Source organism: Streptopelia decaocto (genome assembly GCF_964273445.1).
Source record: "Streptopelia decaocto genome assembly, chromosome: 7".
NCBI classification, from domain to species: Eukaryota; Metazoa; Chordata; class Aves; order Columbiformes; family Columbidae; genus Streptopelia; species Streptopelia decaocto.
Window position 1 is genome coordinate 57,488,243 of NC_138661.1, and position 11,655 is coordinate 57,499,897.

The window sequence follows — 11,655 nt, forward strand, 5'->3', positions numbered from 1 at the left end:
TGTGCCTTGGTATTGTTTAACCAGACGTTTTCTGTTTTATAAAAGGTTTCCAAACACTTCCCCTTTCTTATTTCTGGACATGTGACTGACTGCAGCCTTGGGAATGCTTTATTGCCTGAAAGCTGTGCTGTGTGGTTAGCAGTGCTTCTGGGCCATCCTTCATGCTGAAACCCGCAGATAGGTGCACTGCAAGCTGCGCATTCTTTGTGTGTTTTAATACAGTGTATACAGAACGTGTTTTAGATAAGCCAAACGTATTTGGTGTCTTTGCTTTTTAAGCCTGCTTTCTTGAGGAAAGATTCGTACAGCCATTTTTCAGTTGTCCTCTAGCCTTCAACTATATTAGTGTGGCATTTCTAATCCTTGTAGTTAGGATAAAGAAGGTCCAAACCTTGTATGGCTTTCAGTGCATTTGAAAATGAGGTAGTGCTTTTTAGACCAAGGAGGTGAAAGTCTGAAGCTGTCCAGTGGTGATTCTTCTGGAGGCATTTCTTGCAGAATAAGGGGGTTTTCTTGTGTGACCACATTTGCTTCCTTGTTCTGCATTCTAGTATCAGAAACAGATACAGTGAATGAAATACTGGGAATTGAATGTTGGTCTTTCAGGAATAAAATCACAACTGGTTGAACTAGAACGAAAGCTGCTCATGTGGGGTTTTAATTGATCCATGACCTCTATAAGTTGATGATGATGGCTAGAAAGATGTTTAGTCACGACTTGGAGCAGCTCTTCCCATTTCATTACTCTTTTCCTCACTGCTGCAAAAAATAAGACAGTTTTCAGCTTATATGGCAGCTTGTCCTTAGGATTTACATGTTACACTGTTTTTTGAGTTGACCTTTATTATATTACTTAATGGTAATTAAAAAAAAAAAAGAAATATAATGGCTGACACTGAGTAATGAACACAGTTTTCACAAGTCTATTAATCCGGAGTAGTTACTGTCCATTAAACTTAATAAATTCTAGTGTGGGGATTTTCTTTGTTGGTGAAAGGAAAGAAACAAATATTTGACTTAAAAGTGATATTATGATGGGATGAAATAAAAAAAGGAATTGATGATGACTATGGAAAGGGATATAATTGGTCTCTTGCCCAGTGATATGCTTCCACAGAATTTTGTACAATGTGAATAGATTTTTACATCTGCTCTGTTATCACAAACCTTATTTGAATACCATGAACCAGAATAGCCTTGTCTGCCCTGCTCTGCTGGACATGAAGGCCTCCTTCAAGTTATTTTTCATTTTTTCCTATTCTAAAACAGACACTTGTATTTCAGAAAAGTATGTGAAACATCTATGATGCTTCATTCCCCTTGGAGGAGGGTAGTGCCAGGAACACCTGGAAAAGCAAAGCAAATAAGTACTGAAACATGAGAAAAGAAAGTACCCTCTGAAAGAAGGTACCAAACAGGCTGCATAGCTCATGTTAAAGAGACTCTTGCTTGTGCTATATTTGCTTTCTCTTGGCAAAATTGTGGCTGAAAAGTGTCTGTTGATTTGAGATGGAAGCTGTTTTTCATGCTGTGGAGCCAGTTTGTCCGTACTGGCATACGGAGCGCTAGCAACCCCCCTGTGCTTTTATGTCCATATCTGAAAGTGAGAAAGGTCCAGTCTGAACAACAGCAAACGTGACTTCACATTTGCTTTTTGACCCTCTGCTTTTTAACCACGAGAGTGGGATATGTTTGAGCCCGTAGGCTTAGTTTGTCGGTTATTTGCTGAGTTAACATGTCTCTTTGTGGGGGAAGAGAAATGTCATTTGCTCTCAGAGGTTCCTCATTTGAGCACATAATGAACGGTCTTTTCTTTGCTTCCACACTTACCAGCTCCAACTTACTTCTTGATATTTATCTCACATTGTTCCATATTTATACCCCACCCCAACACTCATTGTTGCTATTGAGCAGATATGCTAGAAAAATTTTTTCTGTGGATTTTGGTTAGATATGTACTTATCTGAATGCGAGATAAAGCTTGGTCATTTTGTTTTGTTTTCGATTTTAGAAATTAAATTGTAATATGCACAGGTCCTTTTTCAATTGACTTAATGTGTAATGAGATGTTTTATGTACTTTAATAGGATTTGTGCTCATGTTAGTCACTTGCAGATGGGGGGTTAGCAGACTTAAATGTTTAAATCTTCTCTAGTAATCAAAGTTAGGTAAAATGTGTACAAATGATATTGAAGGAAAGGATATGTTGACTTACTTTTAGTGCATTACATGATGATGTATACTAGCCAAGAGTTTTGTATTGCTTCTTTCCTGGACTCTTAGATTGATATACTTATTGTTCATATGGCTTGAGCAAAATAAGTGAAAAGAATCTATTCAGGTATGATGTTTTTGTGTGTGTGTGTGTCCCTTTGTCTGCAAGTGAGTCCTAGTACTTTGAGATAAGTAACCAAAGGAATTTGAGAGCTGTATGCCTCAAGCAGTGTAATAGGTTGCGAAATCTTGGAACAATACATTTTAAATTTAAAGTTCATTAATTTTTAATGTTTGTTTTTTTTTTTTTTTTAATTAGTGTCTAGCATTTTGCCAGGCATATTATCTACCTACTTAAGCCTCAGTTATTTTAGCGTTCAGCTAAAATACAGGATCATAGTTCAGAACTGCTCAGAGGTGCTGCTCAGAGGTGCTGAGCTAAGTGGCAGAGCGGGTTTTGAACATGGGGGGGAAAAAGGTTACTCCTGCCTTGATGCCATTCTAGCTCATCAAATCCAGGTTTTAGAAGGTTTGTTTTGGAACAAGTTTGCAGCGCTACTATTCTTGCATGCTGTAAAGGGCTTTTTTTTTTTTCTGTAAAACTTGCCTGGAGTAGGAAGTGAGCTGCTTCCTGCCTTTAACCGATGCTGAGGATTTATGGTAGCTGGTACTCAAAAGCCTGGATTAATATTGTACCTTAAGGATTTTGGAGGGTGAAAATCAGCAAAGCATATTTTAAAGATTTTTAAAGGAATGAGTTACTGAATTTTACACAAATCTAGTGAAAGTGATATGTTGGTTGCCTGGGAGGGCATGCTAAAGTTTCCTTGCTGTGGTGTGACAGGGGGGCTTCCCTCAGACGGCAGCTGGGCACAGCACAGAGCTGCAAGTCCTCCTAAAAATGCTTCCAGTGCAGCTGATGTGAAAAGCGCTGGTCTCTGTGACTTTTGTGCCCACCCTGGAGGTGCATTCTGTGCCTGGCTGGCCTGTCTTCTCTCAAGACAGCGCTGAGGAGGCGGCTGCGGCAGCGTCACCTCGGCACGGTACATGCTTCCAGCTCCTTCAGCGGAGCAGCAACTTTCCTCTACACCACACAGTGGCTTTCAGTAGCGTCTCTATTTTGCTGCAGCACTAATCCATGTGCTACTGGAGTAGCGGCTGTGAGACGAAGTTACTGACCTGAAACGGTAAGAAAAACCCACCCATCTGTAGGGTGAATTTGGCAATTTATTCGTTTGCCAGATGAGTGTGTTCTGCTACATGCTTGTGTATTTTTTGATCATGGATGTGAGAGAGAAAGGATTTGCCTGTACCAGTTGCAAGAGGGAGAAGCAGCAGCCACAGAATCAGCATGTATGCTGCATCAAAATCTTGAGGCCTGGGAATCCTTGTGGTGAAATGTGTAGGCAAAAAATGCTTCTCAATTCCTTTGTACTCACAAGTCTCTTATGTAAAGACTGCTGGGTGCTCAGAAGCCTATTAGACCAGCTGAAAAGTGACTCTGAGCTGTAGCTGAACAGTTAATTTATTCTGTGGTGAAATGTCCCAGGGCTGGGGATTTTTCTTACCTGTAGGAGAAATTACATTGTGTTTTCAAGCAGTGCTGAGGAACAGAGGTGAACCAGCCTTGGCCATTAGAAGAGTGAAGTCCTGGGAAGCATTTGGTTTCCACAGCTTTTCAGCGAGGCGTGTTCATGCTGTACACCTTAGGCATTTTTTATAATGGAATTCAGACTTCAGTCACTTTCTGTTTCCAAACCCACACCTAAAATAGGCAAACTGAAAGTGCAGCAGAATGTCCTGAAGGAGACTGACCCACAGAAAAGCAGCACCGGATGAAATCACGTTAATTCCACATGCACAGGGAGAACCTGAGAAGATGGTGGTGCTTTCCCTCCCTCCTCCATGGGCAGTTCCCTCCCTGTTGTGTCCCTGGAGAGAAGCCAGGAGGAGCCCTGGCCGGTGGCTTTGTGGACTGACCTGCTGGGAACTGGTGCTGTGCTGGCTGTGGGCTGGTGGGAGAGCAGGACAGCCCTTGGGGGGCCGGTGCTGGGCTGTCCCAGCGGTTTGGGGTGCGGGGTCACTGAGCACCCGCTCCCCAGCCCCCCTCGGCACGGAGGGCACAGGCGGCTCTGCTCCCTGCCTTGGCTGGTCACCGAAGGCAGGCGTGTCCCCACAAAGCTGGCGAGGAAACGCAGTGAGCCATTGCCCAAAATAGCAGAAGGCTACATTAGCTTGGTCTGTCTTCAAAACTGGGTTAAATGCTGTAATTGGTATCCTGTGACGTCAGACATAAAAACTCCGAAGCCTGGCTTTTACTTTGTTGTGTAGAGGCCTTTGTAGTAAGGCTCTCACCAACTATTTTGTTTAAAGAGCCATTAAAAGTATTTTACATGTGCTCAAAGCTGTACATGGGCTCAGTTTAAAATACTGCATTGTTTAAAGAGTGCACAGTGATAAGTTTAAAAACAACATTGAAAAAAAAAAAGACAAAAGAAACCCAGCTTTCTTTCCCTCTTTTTCTTTTCATGTTTATTTTGACTGGTGTTATTAGTGTTATTACCCTGCGTATGGTAATGCTTATGGAATGATGAAAGATTAAAGGAAAAGGAGAGTTTATTTTGCAAACAGTAAAGTAGACATGAAAACTTTTTTCTTCTACTTCTCTTGATACATCTGCCAAGATTGTGTCCAGTGATGGAGCGCCTGAGAGCTGGAGGAGAGGGGTTGGGGAAGACTAAGATACGTGATCATAGCTCGGTAGTTTTTAATGTCATTTCTTATCCAAACTGCCATCTGTCCTTATTTTTTCTAATTTGTTTGCTTTTTATCTTATGAGAGTACCTTTTGAAACCTCTTGCTTTCTCACACTTCAGTCATCACGGTTTGGGAGCCGTTCCAGGCAAGGTCCCATGTGTTCTGTAGGAATCTGAAACATGAAAAGAGGCTGTCAGGTTCAATTCTTTGTTTCTTTACCATGAGGAGAGTAGCTGCAAGATGGGCTTGGCAGTCAAAAGTTCAGCTGAGACAGGAACCTAAAATCTTTGCTAATTAAACCACCTACGTCCAGGGGCCTACGTGTGAGCACAGGAACCTCGCTGTAATGATGGTCTCCAGAGAAGCTTAGTTTACAGCTCTGAAACACTGGATTTCCACGTCTGCTGAAAATGATTAATTTCTGTTTGTATTTCTGTACAGATTGAGTATTTACTTAAAAAACTCACGGAAGCAATGGGAGCAGGCTGGCAGCAAGAGCAGTTTGACCATTACAAGGTTGCTCTCAACACCAGTCGAGAAGGTCTTTCTGCGTGGGAGCTGATTGATCTCGTCGGCAGTGGGCAGTTCAGCAAAGGGATGGACAGACAGACAGTGTCCATGGCAATCCATGAAGTCTTTAATGAGCTCATATTAGATGTACTCAAACAGGTAAGAACCACGTAGATCTTATGTTTTAAAGTAGAACAATTTGTTGCGTAATTAGAAAATGTTCAACTTTTTACTGAAATTTCTTTACTGGACGGATAATGAGTAGGGAGAAATAAAGTAAATTACTTATAAGGGTTCTTTAATAAGAGCTTGTTCTTATAAAAGAGAAATTATGTTGCTTTTTGTTGTAATTATTGCAGTATCATGAGTGAGTTGCTTTTTGGGAGAGTTTGTTTTCAGAAAGGAAAAGAATTGTGCTTTGACTTGAAATACAGCCTTTTCTATACTAGTAACAGCTGCTTGTTAGCTGACAGAAGAGTTGCAACGCTGTCCGTTCTTAAACTGGTGATAACTCTTCAGTCTTTGAAAATGTGTTTTTCTAGTTTCAATTACGTTGCAGCAAATGGAAGTTGTGCTGGTAACAACCTCTCTGTATTTAAACAAGGGGGTCTGGACACAGGTATTGCTCCAGCTGAAAGGTCTGCTTCTGAGTTGCAGTTTGCCCCTTCAGTGGGGCAGAAAGGTGTTGAACAGCTCCAGAGCTTTCCCCCTTCTTGTTCTGCTTAGCAGGGTAAATGGCTGACAACTTATTTACCTGTACTCAAATACAAGAAGTCATGCTGGCCTGTATATTCTTAGCAAACTCCTGTCAATCTTCACTTTCTTTAGATTTGGTTGGATTATCAGTTTAGGAATGGCTTTAAAAACTGCATTTCTTTCATGGGGAGTATAAATATCACAGGGACCTGAGGGGTCACAGCAGAGCCTACCCGGAGAGCTATTTAAAATTGACTTTTACCTGACAAAGGATTTTTTTCATCTTTGATTTCTTGGTGAGGAGGGAAACAAAAGCTTTCTTGGCAGGTTTTCCTAAGCTGTTCTGAAGAAATCATCACAAGGTCTTGGCACAGGAAATTCTTTCAGAATATCCACAGAACAATGTAAAAGTCTATTTTTGTTAACTGCTGGTTGCCTGTTGGAGGTGAGGGCTGGGGACACATACACATGCACAGTCAGTTGAGGGCAAAATGAAATCATCCTGCTGTTTAGTACCATGAAAATGAAGTAATCAGTTTCAGGTCAGTTCTTCCACATGAAACTCGTGAGGAAATTTGATTTTTTTTCAGTTTTAATACGGCATTGTGTCCCTCCCTCCCTGCCTCTTCCCCCGCCCCCCCCTTTCTTTTTACTGTCTCATTTCTTTCCTCTCTTGGTGGCCGAGCCTCTTTCTCCAGGATGTCTGAGTGCCTTTGAATGGTTTCTTGACACTTAAAAATAGTTTGTGTCAAGATTTGGCCTGGAGCCTCCTGGGCAGTCACTGGCCTAATGGGGAACGGAGTTTCCCGTGTGACTTACAGACGTCTGGTTTGGTCACAGCTTGTACCGTGATACCTTGTTGATTCACAGAATTGTCCTGTTTATTACAGTAAATTATTCTTCATTTGAAATAAATAAAAACTTCAAGGTATTCATTAATGATATGCTGTATTGTAGCAAAGTCTCATTGTACGTTTTTCCTGGTTTACAAGGCCTAAGGAGGGTAGCAGTGATGATGACATTTCTGATATTTAGTTCTCTGAAAGACATGTCCTTTGTGTGATAGTTGCTGGGGAAAGATCCCCAGGAGCTGTCAGTGGCCACTTGGAAGATAAGAAGCAGCTGATGCGCAGAAGTAATAGATAAAGATTTTGCAGAAATTTGAGGGGAAAATACCAGTCTGACTTGGCTTTGACAGCAGATCTAGTATGTCAGGAAAGGGAAAACCACCTGGTTATGACTTAGACTGTTCAAGGCATGAAAGAGTGAAGCTGCAGGAGACTTTCACACGCCCTTGCGACCACCCAGACCTCAGACCTGAGTGTGGAGGCGGCAAACAAAGCTGTTTCTCGGCACATTCCTGTTGTGGAGAAAGGGGTGGGATAGCACGGGGGAATAGGAATGGCCTTGGCTCTGGCCACCTTCAACTGGCTAGAACAGCGAAGCGTAGATAAGCTGTGTGTAAGGGGGGGCCTTGCTTTTCTGTTTTGTTTTTTAAATAAAGGAGCTTCTCCAACTGTCCTGAACTTTTTTCTCCTCAGACCTATACAGAAGGAAACGTTTGACATAAATATACCACAGCATGTTTATTGGTTTGCTTGAATCCAAAACTGCTATAGCTGAAAGGCATTACAGAAGAATGTTCCTTGGTCTCCTTTCTGACTTTTCAGTCCTCTTAATATGGAATACTTTGAGTACAGTGCTTTCTGTATCGCTTGTCCCTAGCTATATTGATTTAGGTGTTTGTTTAATCTGTGATTTAACTTTTTTCTGAAGTTAGGAGTCAGACAAAAGTTTGTAAGTAAGTGGGGAATATGGTTTCAGAAATGGCAGGTATAGCTGAAATACTGGTAGCCTTCGAAACTCTAGATTAAAAGCTGACAAATCACAGCTGTGCCCCCGATAAGACCACTGAAAATCAAACACCTAAAGAAGGACCAATTATTATATAATTCCTTGTGCACCCTTTTTTCCATGAGGTAGTTTTTGAATGGCTGTAGCCTTGCTGGGTAATACATAACTGCACTTAGTATTGCTGCTTATCTTTTATATAGGTTAATATTCAATAGAGGCAAACTTGGATGATTTATCATGATGCCAGTCCTATTTATTGTCATTACAGAAGATCATAATTTTTATTCTTTTATTTGTATAAAGCTCAGTGGCAAGGTATGGGCTTCTCTTCCTTCTTTTGAAATAGGCTTTTTAAGACTTGCAAGTGTTTTTCTTATGTAAAGGTCATTAAAGAGGACTGAAGACTTGTAATAGTGACTTGATATTGAAATAATAATAATTGTTTGGTTCTTCAGATAACCCCATTACTTAAAAACTGGACAGAAGAACAGTGAGTAGTTTCTCATGAACTAAACAATTAGCAGTGTGTTGGTGTTAGGAATGGAGGTGTGTAGGTGAAGTATTTAGGGCCTTGAGCTGAGTTTTTTGGTGTGCTTTATTGGGCCTTTAAGCCACATAACCAAAAGATGGGGCGGTTCAACAGAGGCCGGGCATTTCAGCTGATCCCTTCCTTTTTACAGGGCTACATGTTGAAAAAAGGTCATAAAAGGAAAAACTGGACGGAACGATGGTTTGTGCTAAAACCCAATAATATTTCCTACTACGTAAGTGAAGATTTAAAGGACAAGAAGGGAGACATCATACTGGATGGCAACTGTTGTGTAGAGGTAAAAAAACTGAAACAGACAAACAACAACAGACCAACCAACCAAAAAAAAACCCCAAATACCAAAAACTATGACTATCACTAAAGGCTAGAATGATTCCTTTTTGTATGCGGGATGGACTCCTGATATCTTTCATTAAGGGATTTTTTTTTTTTCTTTATATAAAACCAGTTAATAAACACTCTTTTTATAAAGATTCTTAGTACTGGTATTTGTAGCTCTGTAATGGATAACTGCATACATAGGGCTTAACAATGTAGCTTAGTTTCAGTCTTAGCAAGGCTAATCCTTTGTTGCCTATTCTAGGCCTTGCCTGACAAAGATGGAAAGAAATGCCTTTTTGTCATAAAATGTCTTGACAAAAGCTTTGAGATCAGTGCCTCTGATAAAAAGAAGAAGCAGGAGTGGATTCAAGGTGAGGTTTCAAAAATGTTAGTTATGTGCAAGTTAAGGTAAGCTGAAGTCTTACAGCCGTGCTTTACTCAAATCTGAAATTCTTCATTTGGTGATTTTTGGTTTCTCTGTTTTGGGCACATGCAAAGGATCTTTAAGGAGCCTGAGACTCAGGAAGAACTAAGGATCCATGTAAGGGGAATTGGTTTTTGTCGTTCAGGTGCCTCAGTTTAGGTAGCCATAACCAAAACATTATTGTCGTTTGCTTTTTCTGTGTTGGCTGTACTTCTAGGAATGGGGAAGGGAAGTGGAATACACTGTAAATTGTTGCTTTTGGAGAGAAAGGTAAGGCTTGTTCATTTCAGCATCATCAATACTGGTTTTGCTGGAGGTAGTGTGCTTTGGTGGGCTGAGGGTAGGGCTGGGAACTGGGGAACTTTTCTATTCCCACGATGAAGGGACTGCTGCTGCGTGACCTTCCCAGCCACGTGCCAAGTGACAGGTACAGCCCTTGCAAACCCACTGCTGCCAATGCCATTGGAGTACGTTCAGCATTCAAATATTTGGAGCTGCGTGCTTTCATTTGCACTTCCCTCTTTATCTAAAGCATGTGTTTAATTGCACTGAAGTCTGATGTATGTCAAATGATTACGTAGTTCCAAAAAGAAATCTTTTTTCACAGTTGTAGTAGGTGAATAAAATCATCTGCCACTCCTCACCTTTGCTCTCTGAATATTTCCTTACTGAATATGAGGGAGTGATGGGAGAATGTTTCCCCCTTGGAGCATCAGTAAGAATAAAGGTTGATTCTAGGCAAGTAAGTGATGTGTATGTTAAATAACATATTACTACTTGATTAGGGTCACTGAATCTAGGTAGTAAAAAGACCTGAAGTGTTGGTGCGGTGCTTTTTTTTTTTTCCAGCTAGACAAGTGAGCTGTATGTCCAGTGCCTGTTAGAAATTGGTATTGGATTTGCCATAATGCATTGGAATTGCCAAACCTTATCCTTGTGGCACACAGCCAATACTGAAAGCCAAGTGTCCTTTACTTCTGGCTTGTGTTGACAGCTAGCCTGATGAGAATTAGAACTGACAACAGTTATTTCTGCTTTAAAAATACATTGGGGAAAAAAAAAAGCCACGCCAACAAACACCACAACATGACAAGTGTTCATCACTATGGCTATCCAGAAAGTTTAGCATTTCCCTTCACAGGTGTTCTCTTTCTCTCCCTTTGTGTGCATGCCCCTTCCAGCCATACAGACCACCGTAAACCTGCTGAGAGCGGGGAGCCCGCCACCCCACAAAGAAGCACGCCAGAAACGGAAAGAATTGCGCCAGAAGCTGTTAGCTGAGCACGAGGAGCTGGAGCGGCAGATGAAGGAGCTGCAAACGGCCAACGAGAACAAGCAGAAGGAACTGGAGACCGTGCGAAAGGTGGGAGTGGGAGCTGCAAACCCTCAAGCTTTAAGCTTGATCTCTGTGCTTGAGCTCAGCTTCTTGAAGGGTAATTAGGCATTTATATGGTGTTAAGGTGTTCAGACACATTGAGCGAACTCCTCCAGAGGAGCTGAGCTTGGGTTGGCATCAGCCCCCTCAGATGGGCTGGTTAAGCCTGCAGTAAAGTGTCAGCATGGGCTGCGGCGGTTCCTGAGCACGATCAGCAGGCTGGGCCTAACTCACCTGGCCCAGCCCTGTCCCCTGTATTGTGAAACGAGGGTAAAAGAAAACCCAGCTGTGTGGATGGTGTTTGGGGGCTGGAGAGTCCAGTATTTTCAGTTGCTTGTGGGTTTTTTGGTTTTCTTTTCTGTCAGACATGTTTGTCAGATTTGGGGCTTTCCATTAAGATTTTCTGATATACTTTTCCAAAGTTCTGTTATGTGAATCGTACGTGTAGGGGAACTCTTCACACAGATGTAGTTTCCAGACATGTACATTTAATTTACAAAGATTCCAAAGATAGAAAGTGATTTTGTGAGTATGCATAATTTTATTCGAGTAGTTTGGCTTGTGTTTTATAGAGGTGAGACACATAGCAACTGTTTATAAACTGTTTCAATGCATGTTCCTTGTCAATGCTAGATTCAGTTCTAAAAGCCTGAGAATTGGACTAGAAATTCTGAGTGTTACCAGAAGACTTGCTGAAAACATTATTTTCCTTGTAGACAGCTTTTTAGTCTGAACCTAATGTCTGGCAGGAGACACCAAGGTGCCTTTGCTGTGGCTGTACCTCTTGACAGCAGATTGAACATGGCGATTGATCTTTGTACTTTGGAACAGCTGGTACCTCTGCAATAGTTCACCACAGAGACTTGATTAGTATCCAGATGTATTTCCTATCTTTTCTTTATAAAGACTTGCAAGAAGAGTTACTATGGCTTCTGTTGCCACAATACCTTTAAA

The 11,655-nt window shown here is 41.5% G+C and overlaps 1 protein-coding gene across 1 annotated transcript in view; it reads left to right on the top strand.

The window, feature by feature from the left end:
• Positions 1-11,655, top strand: part of SWAP70 (switching B cell complex subunit SWAP70) — a 38,991-nt gene that overhangs the window by 18,198 nt on the left and 9,138 nt on the right. The window contains exons 4-7 of the mRNA XM_082058206.1: positions 5,413-5,640; positions 8,712-8,858; positions 9,165-9,273; positions 10,508-10,689. Of these exons, the coding sequence (XP_081914332.1) occupies positions 5,413-5,640; positions 8,712-8,858; positions 9,165-9,273; positions 10,508-10,689 (666 nt within the window). The remainder of the gene's footprint in view (positions 1-5,412; positions 5,641-8,711; positions 8,859-9,164; positions 9,274-10,507; positions 10,690-11,655) is intronic.